This window comes from Meles meles, chromosome 9, assembly GCF_922984935.1.
Source record: "Meles meles chromosome 9, mMelMel3.1 paternal haplotype, whole genome shotgun sequence".
Classification (NCBI taxonomy): Eukaryota; Metazoa; Chordata; class Mammalia; order Carnivora; family Mustelidae; genus Meles; species Meles meles.
This window is the reverse complement of record NC_060074.1, coordinates 94416620-94433066: the sequence shown is the minus strand read 5'-3', so window position 1 is coordinate 94433066 and position 16447 is coordinate 94416620. Positions and strand designations below refer to the sequence as shown.

The window sequence follows — 16447 nt, the reverse complement described above, 5'->3', positions numbered from 1 at the left end:
TTTTGTCCTTGGTCAGGTCAATATTGTTTTGTGTATGATGAGCATAATGATAGTTCTTTCCTCATAGTATTGTTGCGACATTTCAATGAGCTGATATGTTAAATCATATAGAGTAATAACTGACATAAATTACATCCAGTGCATGAGTTTACTGTTATTAATGCTTTGAGGATTACATGAGTTAATAATGACCTGTAAAATATGAGATTGTGCTGGGCACATTTGAAGCAATCAAAGTGTTAGCTGCTCTGATAACGTTATTATATGCTGGGGAACCTCATTTGGCTTCTCTGTTAAGTAGGCTTCTGGACAAGCAGCTTACCTGCCATGTAGTTAACTTCTGGCTTCCTTAAACATATTTACCTCAGAAGTATTGTCTTCTTATTTTTAGCTGTTAGCTAACAGCTAAACAGCTAAAACAGCTGTTAGCTGTTTCTTACCAGTTCTTTTGCGTGTACCCATTCATCTTAGCCTTTGCTCTTATGTTCTCTTTTTTCCTCTTTTATTAGCTATTAGACTTTTATTGTTTCTTTTTAACTTTGTGAGTATCCTTACATCATTATTATATATCTTGTTTTAGCTTGTGTCTATATTATTTATTTATCTAACCATATATTATACTGTTTTTGCTGTGTGTCCCTATTTTCCTCTTCCTATCTGGTCTTGTATTCTTATTCTATCATTCTTCCATTCTGAGCTTTTTTTGTTTGTTTGTTTTAATCTGCTTATGGTTTCCATTTTTGCAAAGGATTGCTGTATTCTGCCCCACCTATGGTGCAGTTCCCAGATGATCAAGGTGCCCACCCCGTTGGGCTTATTCTTTCTAATACTAAATTTATGGGTTGACGGACACTGGGTTGTGTAGTATCCCTTCTTTATGTTTTGGCATGGGCCAGAAGGAATGTGATGAGGACTGCACGTGTGAGGTCGGCACCAGGATGCAGTCAGCATCGTGGATAAGAATATGCTTTGTAATGTCTACTTCCAGTTCAGATGCTTACTAGCAATATGACTTTGGCAGGGTTTGTTTGTTTTTAAACCTTCCTGTGTCTCAGGTATAATGGTGGTACCTAACTAATGATGTTACTCTGAATATTCAGTAAACCCCTACATTAATGTGGTTGGCACAGAGTATAATATGCTCTATGCCTTCTCAAATATCAGATGCTGATGTTATTTTATGGCAGTTACTGTTGTTCTTATTATTAGGACCCGGATAATACCTAACAGTGGGGCTCTTCATCTTCCTTTATGTGTCAACTTGGTAGACAAATAAGTTTCAGATTGTGAAAGGAGGAAGCAGAAACAGTCACTGTATTGCGGGGATCGCATTGGTGCACATAGATTCTGCTTAGCCCTTAGCTTTTATTTTATCTTTTATTGTTTTGAAATAGAAACATTTCCTTAGCTGATTAAGGTCTCGGTCCAGAAGTGGCCAGGGGCTGCTTACCTTTAAGAAAGTAACGTTTAAATTTAAAAATGAAATTAAGTACATATCAATTCCAGTAAATTTGCCATGTATTATCTGTTGATATCTTATTCAGCTGTCGGCAAGCATTTAATCAACATTTATTGGCATTCTTTTCTGAGATTTAAATAGGACATAAAATTTTATGATATGTAGAGTATTTTCAATAACTGTTTCATTATTTTCCATAGGTAGTATAATAATATCAACAGAAAATATCAATAAAGTGCCCAGAGTATGTTATCTGGGGGAGTGCAAGGTAGTTTGAAGTTTGTATAATGACAAATGTTGGTCCACTTTCCACATGGTAGATTTGTGAATAGCTGAGTTTCTCTTTCCTTCCTCCATTTTGTTTATAATCCTTTCTCTTCTTGTACACATACTATAGGTGAGAAAACTATAAATTATAGTTGTTTGTTCTGTTATTATAAAAGATAGCTGTGCCTGGGTGACTCAGTTGAGTATCCAACTTGATTTCAGCTCAGGTCAGGATCTCAGAGTCATGATGTCAGGCCTCTTGTTGGGCTCTGCACTCAGAGGGAGTCTGCTTGAGATTCCCTCTCTCCCTCTCATTCTGCCCTGCCCCCAACTCATGCACGCGCTCGCTCTCTCTTCCCCCCCTTCTCTCTCTAAAAGAAATGGATTGATCTTAAAAAATATAAAAGATAGATGGTACTTCACAATATTAAATTCTAATTCCTTAGTGATCGCAAAACAAAGAATGTTATAGGATGTAGTATATAGCATAGGTATAATTTAAATACGAGTTTGCTGTGAAAAACCCAAACTTTGATACCTTATTAGCATTAAATTTAGATGGTTGCTTGACCATGAGTTTGCATGAGCTCTTTATATTGTAAGTAGTATTTGAACTGGAAAAAAGAACATTTTAGGGAATTGTGAGCATATTCATATGCTCAGAAATCTTTCCTTCATCTAAGTACTTTTGCTTTTAGCTAGGAATGGGAAGACAGAGGACAGTAGTGTGAACTATGGCCAAGACCTAGTCATCTGGCCACCTATGCCACAGTCCTCAGAAACACAAACAAAACTGAGTGATCAGTATGACCCTGAAATTTTACTCCTGGGCATATACTGAAAATAATTGAAAACAGGTAAACAAACAAGTACGTATATAAGCATGTTCATAACAACACTATTCACAATAGCCAAAAGATGTCCATCAACAGATGAATGGATAAAGGAATCGTGGCATATACATATGATGGAATATTATTCCATCATAAAATGGAATAAAGTAGCGTATATGGTACAACATGGATGAGCCTGCAAAGTATTAGGGTAAATGAATAAAGCCAGACACAAAAGGTCAGTAATTGTATAATTCCATTAATATGGAATGCTCAAAAGAAATAAATCTGTAGAGACAGAACATAACTTGGTGCCTGCCAGAGTATGAAGAGAGGGGGTAATGGAGAGAAAATGCTTAATGGGTAAACGGTTTTATTTTGGAGTGATGAAAATGTTTTGAAACCAGATAGAGGTAGTGGTAGCACAACATTGTGCTTTACTAAATGTTACTGAAGTGTTTACTCTAAAGTGGTTAATTGTACGTAATGTGAATTTCACCATGTTAAATTATTAAAAAAAAAATAGAGTGGCCACGTTGAAGCAGCATCACATCCCATATTCTCAGAGTCACAATCGGTTTAAATACATCTACTCCGTGAGGAGAGACTGCGGAGTTTGTCATTATTGATCCTAGGGAGGCTGATGAGGGCTGGAAGCAATTTCACAGTCTTCTTGAAAGATGAATTCAATTTCCCTCTTAAATATATTCTATTTTATTATGACATTAGATTATCAGAGCTTGTGGAAATCACTATTAATGGCTAAGTTTCTGTCCCATGTGCCACTTTATTTTCCACGCTTGCGTGAGATTTCAGTTGGTCTCATTGATCCATCCGAGAAAATGAAAACAGGAAAGTATAAACGCTCTTCTTTTGAGATGGATTCTCTCTATACAATGGGAAGGTAATTATACTGATGTGGATAGGCAGATGAGGCTATTCAGGCTCAAGTGCTTTATTTTTGGCTCTTAAATGGTTTAGATTCACCAGTCATGTAAATAAAATGATCTGGATAATTATAAAGTTTCTGTAGTTTATGTGAACCAGGCTGGGAAGCTGTTGGTGGTTATTTGTATACATGTATGAGTGGCAAAGCAAGTGCTTTCCATGGCAGTGACATAAATCTCTAGATTTTTCAGATAAAGAAGACCATTAGGTTTTTGTGGCGTACATCTTTGCAAACAACAGTTTTTTTTAAAGCTTTGTGTATATTGAGAGCTGTCCTATATGCTAGAAGCCTTGTCATGTATGTTGCATAAATGACTTATAATCCTTAGAATATCTCTGAAAAGTGTTTTTATTTCTTTATTACAGATGAAATAACTGAGGTTCCAGAAAGTTAGGTGACATACTCAGGAGGATAAGTGGTGCTAGGATTCTCCTTCATTTATTTTTATTTATTTTGTTTTTAGGATTCACCTGTAGACACTTAGCTGTATACAGCTAGGACACTTTGTAACTAGGATCCCATTGTGCAGCTCACTCACAAATTAAAGACCCGGTTTATGACTAGTGGTTTGGTTTCCCTAAAGAAAATCTCATCTGTTTGCTTCCATGTATGAATTAGCCTTAGACAAGCTATCAAAATGTTGGTGAGATTATTGACATTTAACTGCACTGAGGAAATAGGTATATCAGTTGATATGAAAGCTTAGGTTTTAAAAGCATTTGAGCTCCTGACATGAATACTGAGGGTGCTGAGTGATGATTGTGGCGGGTGTTAAATTTGGGTCATGAGCAACTGGGAATTAAAGGAAGGCAGAAATATGACAGAAGTTGTGTGTCTGTCTAAGTCATTCAGAATTTCATGTCAAATGACTTCCAAAGTGGATTTCCTCTTCTCTTCTGGCAGCTTCCCTATTGTCTTCTGAATACATTGTATTTTCCTACCACCCTACTTTTGTTGGTACTTTCATTGCCTGAAGTAGCCTCTTGCATTGCCACCAAGTTTCTACCGTTCTGTTTTTCCTTGTTGAAAGCCTTCTGCTATCATGTTAGACCCCAGAGGACCTTCTCTTCCCTGAGCTATTATAGTATTTTCTGTTGGAAACACATCTTTGGAATTTGGCATTACTTTTGGACTGAGTTTTCTCTGTATATGTTTATAGCTCATCTCTGTTACGAATCATGAACTCGAGGGGGGTAAATAATAGTATCTTCGTCAATTTTTACCTCATCGTATGCCTTGGACATAGTACGTATTCATCAAATAGTATTTGATATTTGTATAACTCTTGAAGGCAGGGTTTTCTGAAAACATATTCATAAAAATACCATTTCTAGCAGATATTCTTCTCAAAAAGGATGGTCACTGGTCCAATAAGACCAAAAAACACTACCCACCTTTACCACCCTAGGAAATTTACACTGTACGTTGGTATTTTCAACACTGATCAGTTCTTCAGTAGTGAGACCAAGTTTACTATTTTAACTCAGTATTCACACTTTCTCTCAGTTTTTTGTAAGAGCCCTACTAATGCCTATTATTCACCAAAAATATCCTTTGCCAGACACTGCTTTAAAGTGCTTTGTGGGGGCACCCGGTGGCTCAGTGGGTTGAGCTGAGCCTCTGCCTTCGGCTCAGGTCATGATCTCAGGGTCCTGGGATTGAGCCCCGCATCGGGCTGTCTGCTCGGCAGGGAGCCCGCTTCCCCCTCTCTCTGCCTGACTCTCTGCCTACTTGTGATCTCTCTCTCTTTCAAATAAGTAAAATCTTAAAAAAAATGCTTTGTATAAAAATTATATTAATAATATTCACAAATGTGAAAATTGACTTTTGATTAGATGCAGGTTGGGCATTTGTTTGGTCTCCTTGCTTCTGTACTTGGGAAAGCACCATTCCTCAGCCGTGTTAGGGGGTGTGTGTGTGTGTGTGTGTGGCAGAAGAAGACTATCTGTGTGCATGTGTATATATGTATAAAATACAGTGTGGACTCAACCCGAAAATGGATTAAGACTGAAAAGAGAATGGTTGGGACTGGTCTTTCAGCTTGATTATCTGCTAGAATCTCTATTACTTCTCATAATATGCTTGAAAAGTTTTATTTGTACCTCAGGGGCAATGAGCCTGGCCTCATTTACAAATATGAATGCAGATATTAACAGTGTACTGTCGTCTCCTCCAGGCAGTCTTGCTCACTGTTGGCTGATTTTATTTACTTCCTCAGCAAAGGAATATCCATCTCCTTGGAATTAGACACAATGTGGTTAATGGGAAAAGCAGAAGTTTTGGATTCAGAAAGTTTTAATTTGATTCCCAACTCAGGCCTGTGTGACCCTGAGCAAGTTTTCCTTCCAGAACCACTGACTCCTCATCTGTAAAACAAAATGGGTTATACCTGCCTCTAAGAGCTTCTTACAAGGACAGTACCTGGCATAAAGGAGATGCCCCTTAAACATTAGTCCGCTTTGTAGGTATTATTTTGCATCAAGCAGATTATGACAGGAGAATTACATGGGTGTAAAGTCACAGAGATAAAATTGTCTCTTTCCTGTAGATGCCATTCCATATTCTGTGTTGGTACTTCAGACTATAAATGACATCATTATTCTTCGTGTCTTCTGTTTTTATGGGGTGACAGTGAACAGGGCAAATAGTAAGAGTTGAACTATTATTTATGAAGAGTAACACTAGGATTATAAGAATAGGGAGTAAATAACCTAAAAGAGAATTTTTTAAATTATTGTAGTTATTTGAGATATAGAAAAGTAACTTAGATATGTTCCCCTTAGTCTTAACATCTGTTCATTGTGAACAAACAAACAAAGAAACAACAAAATACCCCCCGTTATTTAATATATATATGTGTGTTTTTTCATTTGAGTAATTCATCAGATCATTCAGAGGGGGAATAATAAATGTATTATGGAAAATTTCAGTTGGGCTTTCAACTTTTGTGTCAACATTATATAATTTTAACCACATGTCCCTTTCCACTTTGGTTTGGTATTATTTACCATGAGGTCCAAACAGAACAAAAGAACCATCATGTGATAACGTTGCCTAAAGTTACAGTTTTGGAGATAAAACACACTATGGATAATTAGAATGATGTAATTCTTTATAGCATAGGATAGAATGTCAACACAAATTGAGGTTTGCGTACCAACAGACTACTCTGGCGCCTGTTTTGCAGAAACACATACTCTTACTACACATGGTTGTCAATAGAAGGTCAATCAAGTCCATCCGTAGCCATCCATGGCTAAACTGTTCCTGGAAGAAGCCCATTTTGTCCTTGTGAAGGATAACAAATGAGAGTTTTGCTGTGGCATCTACCTTTCTAAATGCCAAATGATCTCCTGGCAGTTTTCCTTGACGTAAATATTATGAATCGCTGAAGAAGCCATCATTTTTCACACCTGGTTTAGACACCAGGTGAAGTCCTCTTGGCTATGGTGCAAGTAACAGAGGAAGCAACACACCTAAATGTTCCTTAACTGTCCTTAACTGTGCATTAATCAGCATCTGTCTCAACCTGGTTGATTACAGGAGAAGATGTATCAGGGAGTCTCTGCCCTGCATCCCCGCCTCCTGAAAGGATGGCTTGTGAAATTCCCTGCCGAATGGATTGTGTGCTGAGCGAGTGGACAGAGTGGTCATCTTGTTCCCAGTCTTGTTCAAATAAAAACTCAGATGGGAAACAGACCAGGTCAAGAACTATCCTGGCATTGGCGGGAGAAGGTGAGTAATAGTAAAGGGTTCAACAGTGGAGTCAATTGCCCAGTTCTTATTTTTTTTCTAGTAGGCAACTGAGAAAGTCATATCGTGGACGTAGCCACATACAGGTGATAGCTCTATTGCTGGAAATCAAAATTTAGTTTCATTTCCATGCATGCCTTTTCTCTTGAATCCTCTAGTTACTCTAGACTGAGTACTGTATTTACATGAACTATCTTAGCCCAAACTTATGTATAGTCCAAACTTATGTATAGTCAGATGGATATTATTTTTCATTACCCCTTCTTGGGGATAAAAATCAAGGTTTGACTGACACACATCCAGCTTCAGATGGCTCATACATTTGCGAATATAATTGGAATATGTCTGGTAAAAAGGACTCCAAACGAGGAATCAAGAGATATGGCTTCTTGACCAGGAACTGTCACTAACGTCGGCCCGATTTCCTGTTCTGTCATGCTGGCATGTTGTGAGAGGGGAGAAGATGAATGCTCTGAAAATGGCTTTGAAGAAGCTAAAATGTGCTATGGAAATGTAAACGGGTGACATCAGAACAAATTGGAGGAGCAGATGTTTCTATCATGTATAGCAATGGTCCCTGTCCCCAGATGCACGTGTCCTTTCTTTCAGGCTCTCCCTTGGCTTTGTCTGCCTGTGGCTCAGTTAGAACAGCAGGGTGGTGTGGCCACTGGCTGTGAGGAGCTCCTTTTGAAACAAGATTCTGTTCTGTGATCCTGAAAAATGGGGCCAGGGTCAAGATGAATGAAGATTTTCATATTCTTAAAGTGCAGTTGCTTCCCGCTCTTGTCTTTTATATTTCTGGAAGGAGAAAAAAGTCAGTAGTATTTAATGGGAAAAAAATAACAAGAATAACAAAACCAAGGTCACAAATCTTTTTGAGCATTTGGCCCACTGAATAAAACATCATAGGGCGGAAGAGTAGGAAAAAAATCAATACTTTAGATAAATGCCAGTTTTTACATGGATATAAAAATGTGAAAGGAAAGACAGTAATGAATTTTGATTGTCTGACTCACCCAGGAGTGTAAAGATGCACATCTGTCTGGTCTCCCTGCCAGTGGATAACACTTTGTCAGGTATTATTTCAGAGTGTAAGGATGGGCTCTGTTCTGCCAAACTTTAAGAGACACTTCTGGATTTCTCAAATTGCAGTAAAATGCATTGCTTGATGGAGAGTGGGTGTTTTGAAATGATTCTCTGAAAAAAATAATGCTCTCTTAGGAAAAAGAGGCCAGGTACTGGTAATGTGTGTGAGTGTGTGTATTTGACCTGATATCACTTCAAGGTCTTGGCTACTGTATCTAACTGACTAATTTATGTAGTCATCATGTTACTAAAATAAAAGCAAATTTCTTTGGAGTTTATCTCAGAGATACGTAATGCGAAGGTGGGAAATAGAATCTGTTTTTTGTTGTTGTTGTTCTTGTTGTTGTTTTTGGTCTAATTAATGTATACTGCTGCCTATTATGAGGGAAAAGTGAAAGATATTGCCCTCTGATTGTACTCAGGACAAAAGGGCCATGGCCCAAGAGTGGGTAGAAGGGTACAGAGACCAAGCCTTTGGAATCCTGTGTCAAAAATACCATCTTTCTGGACCATTAAAACAGCAAAAACAACAAAAATAAGAACGACATAACAATAGCAACCTGGTAATAACAACAGCAACAACTATGTATTCTTTTGGATTTTGATTTTCACAGGTGGCAAGCCATGTCCCCCTAATCAGGCCCTCCAAGAATATCGTGCATGCAATGAGCATTCCTGTATGCAGCTCTACTGGGAGACATTACCTTGGGGCCCCTGTTCTGAAGACACATTGGTAACTGCTCTTAATGCAACCATTGGCTGGACTGGAGAAGCTACCTGTGGTGTGGGCATTCAGACACGGAGGGTCTTTTGTGTCAAGAATCACGTGGGACAAGTGATGGCCAAAAGGTATCACCAATAGTTTATTGAAAGTGCTTATAATTATTGCATAGATGAGTATTTTTAGTCAAAAACATTTATCAAGCAACGAATATGCTTCAGTCTGTGCTGGAGGAAAAGAATTTTGTTTCGTTTGACTCTTAAAGACTAGAATATATCTCTCAAAAACAAAGGTAGAAGCCGTTATAATATGGATCATTAGTAAGGTTATAATACATGCATTAGCCAATGGGAAGTAAGTGTGGCCCACAAATATTGAATCTGTTCGAGTAATCCAACATTTTCTTGACCTCATCTCAGTACTTTTGGCGTTTTTTTCAATCATGTAAAGACTAGGTCGATGCGAGGGTAAGTTCTCCACTTTGAAAGGATAGGGTTGTGTTAACACTCTCTGTTGGGTTCTGTTGATCTCTTACACAGTGGGCAATAAATCGGTGTAGCCATTTGAATAGACTAATTCATGCCTGTAAGTAGGCTGTGATCCCATACATGTTAGACTCTGTGCCTGAAGATAGACATTTAAAGAACAAAACAAAACAAAATTAATAGAATAATGTGGACGTGGGAACTAGGATATAGATATCAAAAAGGGTCAGGGACAATTGCAAGTAATAGAGGAAAAGAGTAATTAGGCAGAGAACTCAGCTGTGGGAGTTCTCTCCCAAATAAGAGACCAAATAAGGTCTCTCGACCTTATAAGGAGGTCGAGCAAATAAGGAGGTGTGACTTTTCCTCAATCCATGTGGGAAGCCTTGTGGAAAAGAAACCGTAAGGGACCTATGAAGTGTACAGTGACTGGGTAACCGTCCGGGCCATGGAAATTTCCTAATGGCTGTGTTTCAACTAGGCTCTTCCTTGTGGTGGAAGACCCCACCCCCATCACAGAAGTGACATATCCCCAGGATGGGCTGCTCAATCTTTTGTCTAGTGTCACAAACAAGGCCACTTAGAGCTTTTCTCTGGGAATTTCTGAATTGAGAAAATGAAACCTGCTTTTCATTCTGGTCATGAGGCTCTTAGTATATGAATTGACAGTTGCCATTGGCATGGCCCTGGAAGAAAAAGCAGGCAAAGGGAGTGGAAATGATGCTCAGAAAGAAGCAGAAACTGAAGATAACATTTCTGGCAGCATCAAGCCCTGACCCATCCTTGTAAAGATAACCCTACCCTTCCTGGCAACGTGGGCGGACCCATTTGCTCTTCCCCCTAATTCTATCCAGTTTGCATTGCTGTCCTAGGCAACTCAAAACACCTGATTAATTTCACCTTGGGGTACCTTGATACTAGGCTCTGGGGCTTATCTCAACTGGCATGGAAACCACAATAGTTGTGTGAGGAAAGTCGTAGGAGCTCAGTGGAGGGAAGTGAATCACTGATGGCAGAAGCAGTGCTGACTGGCCAAGTCCTGCTGGGGTTGGAGCAACCTGTGAGCTGATGGCTGTGCAGATTCAAGTGGAGATGATATGACTTGCAGTGAAACACAGTCCAGAAGACCTCCGCTCTCTCTCTCTCTCTTCCTCTCTCCCTCTCTCTCTCTCTCTCCAAGGGTGGCTTCTAGAGGGCTGGAGTTGGATGTTCTTAATTGCTGCAACCCCACACGTTAACACAATGTCTGACGTATAGTTAGTGTACCATAAATGGCTGGAATCCAGGACTGAACAAGATTGATACGTAGGAAAGTTACAGGGTTTAACAAGGATTGGGTATGAATTGCAGAAGATTCAGAAAAGCTGAGGTCTATCCTTTGTTCAAGAAAAATTACCTGATCTACCATCCTACATTTGGCAAAGGGGACTGCCGTAGAGAGTAATGACTAGATCAGATGTATGACCTTCTACTCTTACTAATTCATAAATGTTATTTCTGCTTTAGACCTGACTCTACATTGCTTGTTCTGTTCTTTGGAATATCAAATTATGTCAGCTGTGTTTTGCAGCTTTCCTGGTATGCGTAACACTTCATGGACTGATTGAATCAGTGAGAGGTATAGCCAAACATGGACAAAAATGTTTTACATATCATGGGCTCAGGTGAAAATCTAAGTCATGGGATTATGGTAAAATCCTAAAAGGCTTATAAAGATATTATGCAGACATGAGAATTTCTTTTATCTTGGTCTGGGTTGCAGCCTTGATAATGTTCATTTTTGTGATGTAAATTTTCAGCTGCTTAAAAAGGATGCATGAAATATCAGCTTGAATATACAAATAAAATTAAATATGGCTTAGGTATGGTAGTAAACTCTATATATAAAATGCAGCAAACTATTATTCCTTATTGTGATGAGAAAATTTGGCCTGCCTGATGTCTGATCTTCTCCCTGACACAGACTTTTCAGCTCTGAACCAGAACAGGAAAAATCCACTTGATATGAATACGGTTTGTTTATTCCTTAGCAAAAGGACATTAGAATTAAGAGCAACACCAAATAAATTGTCACATTTAAAGGACTATTTGGACATGAGAATTTGGATTATGTGATCTGGGAGCCCCCTTTCTATTCTTATAATTACTTCAAATGACATTTTTTTTTTTTTTGTAAAAGTCTGAGCACACAAATGTCATTATTATGAATAACCCCTAGTTCTGCTCGGCTTACCATCACAAAAAAATGAACTGTACAGATATTTTCCCTAACATAAACACACACACACACACACACACACACACACACAGGCATTGCTGATTACTTTTTACACTGCTAATGAAGCTGGAGACTTAACAACTTAGTTTGAATGCTTACTGTATGTCTCCAAACAACCCTGCTAAATATGAGGAACCTGAATTGACTTGAGTAAAATTTATTAGAAATTTTTAGGTTAAGGACATTAATTGAGCTAAGAAATTAATACCTAGTGTCCAGTGAAGCACATAGTGAGATAGTGAAACTATCGTCAGTAGAAAATATATTTTACTCTGCCCTTTGGAAAAATATGTATTTTTGTTCTTTTTTATGTGAAAACTGTAGCAGTGGAAAGAGATTCCCTGCCATTTGTGAAATCCTTGGGGTGGGGGTATGGGAATAAGAGTAGCAAAGGAGAAGGAAACATCCTAAAGAAGGAGGGGCCTTCAGGGGAGAAGGAAGCAACTCTCCACGGAACGGATGGGCTCATATAATGTGTTTTATCTCCAAACCCACTGCAGTGGGAGGCAGAGTTCCTGGCAAGTTCTCGCTTCCCTGGGTTGGCATTTGGTTTCTATTCAGTTGTATAGGTGAGACTGTTACCATTGTATGAGTAATAGAACTGATCATATCAGAAAATGAAAACTAGCCAGGGCAGAAGTGGAACAGAAGTGAGAGCTCATTGGGATAGTTCTGGGGTTTTGTTTGGTTTTGTTTCACTATTCATTGTTTTTTTTTTTTTTCAGTTGCAGTGTACAAAAAATAATATTAAAAAAGATTAAAAGCACACAATTTGGAGCCTTCCGAACGTCCTGATAAGGCACATTCTGCCTTTAATGTGAAAACACCTGGCATTGTGGAAGATAGAATAATACAGAGTTCCATTTAAACATTTAACGTTGACAGAGTTGGCGGGTTTGCCCCAATAGCTGAGTGGCTTGTGCACTGGTTCCTGGGTAGGAAGCCTAATCGAAGAAATGGAGCATTGTCTCTGCATCTTGATTTTGGAGGTGAAACTAAAAATTGGCAGGTCTTTGTACCTCAGTTTGATGCATTTTAGCACAGTGCTTATAAGGAGCTGAAGGCTACGGGGCGACAACGAGATAAGAATTATAGAGCATTCCAGTGCTGGTCCGAGGAAATGTATGCGCTGAAATGAAATACACTCATCCTTTTATTGAGAGCGCTGCCAATCTAGAGTCTGAGCATTATGTGAAATTAGGAAGTATAAATTAGGACAAAAGCTAAGGTGCCATGCTTTGTTTACTAACTAAAAAGTGAATCCATATGTTTCCCTAGGTTTTAAGGCTGTAAGTTTGTTTTGGAAATGGCCGGATGAATTAACCTAATATCCCCAGGGATTTTATCTTCAGGCGCCAATAACATTGAATACTATTCAATCATTCACTTGCTGTTATTAAATATTTACACTGAGCTAAAATATGGCACTTTAAAGATATGATATAAGATGAAGTTCCACCATCAAATTAAAAATTAGTTTATGTATCGTGCATGCATACACAGGCACACAGATACACGTAGACAGACAGACACACACACACAAAACACACACAGCATGAAAGTGGTCAAAAGCCTTTTTTTGGTCAGTGTCTGTACAACGACACAGAAAATAAACCTTACAGTTTTTCCTGTATGGAAGTGGAGGACGCACATGTTGCTAATGGTCAAAGAGAGTATTTTTGAAGACTATGAAGAAATTTATGAATATGAGAAATATGATGATTCTTGAAGGGGTAGACATCATGTGAATGGAAAGGAAGAGGAAGTTGAGCCCCTGCAGAAAGGGTCAACCTTACTGGCAAAAGAAGTGAACTAAAAAACCGTTTTCACTGACAAGGGAATATTTGGTTCCTATCTGACCAGAAATCACGTTCCAGCTCATGGCCTCTATAAAAGCAAAATAACCTCAGCTTGATCTTTGCCACTGAGGAGATGATACTGTTTCTCTCTTATGGACTGAAGGGAAGAACCTGCAGAGAAAAAGGAGCTGTATTAGCAGCGAGTGTTCTTTGTGAGTGTTGCTAATCAGGGGTAAATCAAGTCGGCAGTATCAGTTCCCTAAAAGAAATGAACACCTACTCCTAACTGAAGTGAGCAAAATCCCTGCAGGATCAGCCTTCCTCTCCAGAAAGCCTGAAGCCAGTGCCACAGATATTTCCAGGCTATGTTGCCCATGGATGAGTGAGTTCGAAGTGGTTGGTTGGGCGTGGGGCCCCTGCTGCCCCACTGAGCATGAGGGAAGCTGGTGTTGCTCAAGTCACACTTTCATTTCCAACCATACACCAGGTGCTGTTGGAGCGGAGTTAGAATAAACAACAGCTCAGTTCAATTTTACTAGACCTCAGAGCGTGAATAAAGGACTTGGGAATGGTTTTAGTGGCTTTTGCTATCTCTAGTAAAGTATGACATAAATTTTCCTTACCCGAGTAGCTTGTTTAAGCAACACTATATTCTCACAAAGACACTCTTCTTCCTCTTGTTTTGTTTATTGAGTTGATCTCTTTGATAGACGGCATTTGTGCATATGCTAAGGATGATTAATAATAATGCCAATAATAATTTATTGAGCAATTCTGTTTCTGTGAGTGTCTCCATTTTCCATTTTTTTTTAAAAGATTTTATTTATTTATTTGACAGGCAGAGATCACAAGTAGGCAGAGCAGCAGGCAGAGAGAGAGGTGGAAGCAGGCTCCCTGCTGAGCAGAGAGCCTGATGCGGGGCTCGATCCCAGGACCCTGGGATCATGACCTGAGCCGAAGGCAGAGGCTTTAACCCACTGAGCCACCCAGGCACCCCATCCATTTTCCATTTTTATCCAAGTGTTATATAGTCTGTAGAAGAAGTAAAATAATTCAGAGAGACTAACGACAACCAGCAACAGGTCCCACCCATCTCCTGCTCCGTTTAGTATCCCACATCTCAAACACAGTCACAGCCACATTTTAACAGTTCTATGTTTTCTCTCTGTCTGTCTCTGTCTCTCTCTCTCTCTCTCTGTTTTGACTGGGTAAGCCTTCACATGGTTCACAAATCATAATGACATGCAAGGAGAAATATAATATATAACAAAGAGAAGCCTGATCTGATGCTTACAGCCCTGCTCCCACCCCTCTCTCCCTGCCCCCTGTCCTGCCACTGGCGGCCACTTATAGTGTCTTATCTCCATCCATTGTATCTTTATGTCAGTACAAGTGAATATTTTTCGTTCTCTTCCTTTTTTCATGTTTACCTCTTAACTCTAAATGATACATTTCCCACACATCATTCATACATTTCCTCACTTATCGATTTAAAATGCCCATTCCTTGATTCCCTCTCATGAAAGCAATGAACCTTAGCCCATTTACACCAAGTCCTGCCTCAAATCCCAGATTGTTGGTGTTCTGTGAGAAGGTTGCAATAGTACTTTTGATTGATCTTTTTAGAACTTTGTTTCTGTTTTCATTTATATTTAGATCATCACTCGGCCCGCCAGCTTTGTCAGATAAGCACATCCAAGCCTCCGCTCCTTGTCTCCCTCCCTTTCCACACCCCCCCCCCCCCCGCTTTGTCCATGGTGTCTTTACCTGATGGTGGCCCGAATGATAGCATGTACATTCTGTTCCATGGTCCAGTTCAGTCTTCCACGTTTGGCTTATATATTGTTTTTCAAGTTTTAAAACCAAGAAAATGTTTTCATTTTGATCATTCTCGAAATTGATGAAGTCTGATATCAGCCAGATTCTTGGATGACAAATCTTTCTTCCTCTTCTCCCACATCCATTATTGTCTATTCTCTTACTTTTTCTTGATGTTTAAAAACTGGACAGCCTTTGTGTTGACATGTTCGTCATTTTGTATCCAGTTGGTGGACTTTTCACCTGAACTGTCGTTCTTTCATCAGCTCTCTCCGTTGTTTTTTTAATTCATTATTGCCTCATTAACTTCATCTCCTCTATTTTCTCTTCTGTCCTTCAAGAAGGTCTGTTGATTGTCTGAACTTGCTACACTGGTGTTTTGTTTTTGTTTTCCCTATCATAAGTTTTCTCAAATGGTCTCTCCCCATGTGGCTTTGGGTCCATTAATGATTATTCCAGTGCCTCAGTTTATCACGTAAAAATGAAGGTTATACTACCTCTCACTGTTGTCAGTAGGAATAAATGAAAGAAGCTAGCCAAAGCCCTTACCTCAGCACTGCCTACTTAATACCAGACTCATGCTGTTAAGTCTTACCCACACGGCATTTATGTGCTTTATGAGGAACTTCTGGGGAACAGAATTTAAAATGCAAATATACATTGCTGAGTGCTTTCCTATTTTACTTTTTGGCATATCACAGTTTTAGAAGATAATGTAGTTTTAGCCCTCTGTGTTCATAAAACAAGTAAGCAGGCAAGAAAGCAAACAAAGTCTTGATTGCCATTTTCTGAGACTTTAGTTCTTCCAAGTGATTATGAATCAATTGACTGTAGATTTTCCTCCCAAGTGAGAGCATTCATTATCAGCAAAATAATGGAAATGCAGAGTTTCTCTTGTTAATGCTACTTAGTATATTTGACATTTGTCATCTATCATATTTTGCTCATCACTCTACATGTTCTGAAGAGATACCTGCCAATCGCTTAAATATTTTAAAT

The 16447-nt window shown here is 38.9% G+C and overlaps 1 protein-coding gene across 1 annotated transcript in view; it reads left to right on the top strand.

The window, feature by feature from the left end:
- Window positions 1-16447, top strand: part of THSD7B (thrombospondin type 1 domain containing 7B) — a 568622-nt gene that overhangs the window by 171588 nt on the left and 380587 nt on the right. The window contains exons 7-8 of the mRNA XM_046018222.1: window positions 7052-7243; window positions 8962-9196. Of these exons, the coding sequence (XP_045874178.1) occupies window positions 7052-7243; window positions 8962-9196 (427 nt within the window). The remainder of the gene's footprint in view (window positions 1-7051; window positions 7244-8961; window positions 9197-16447) is intronic.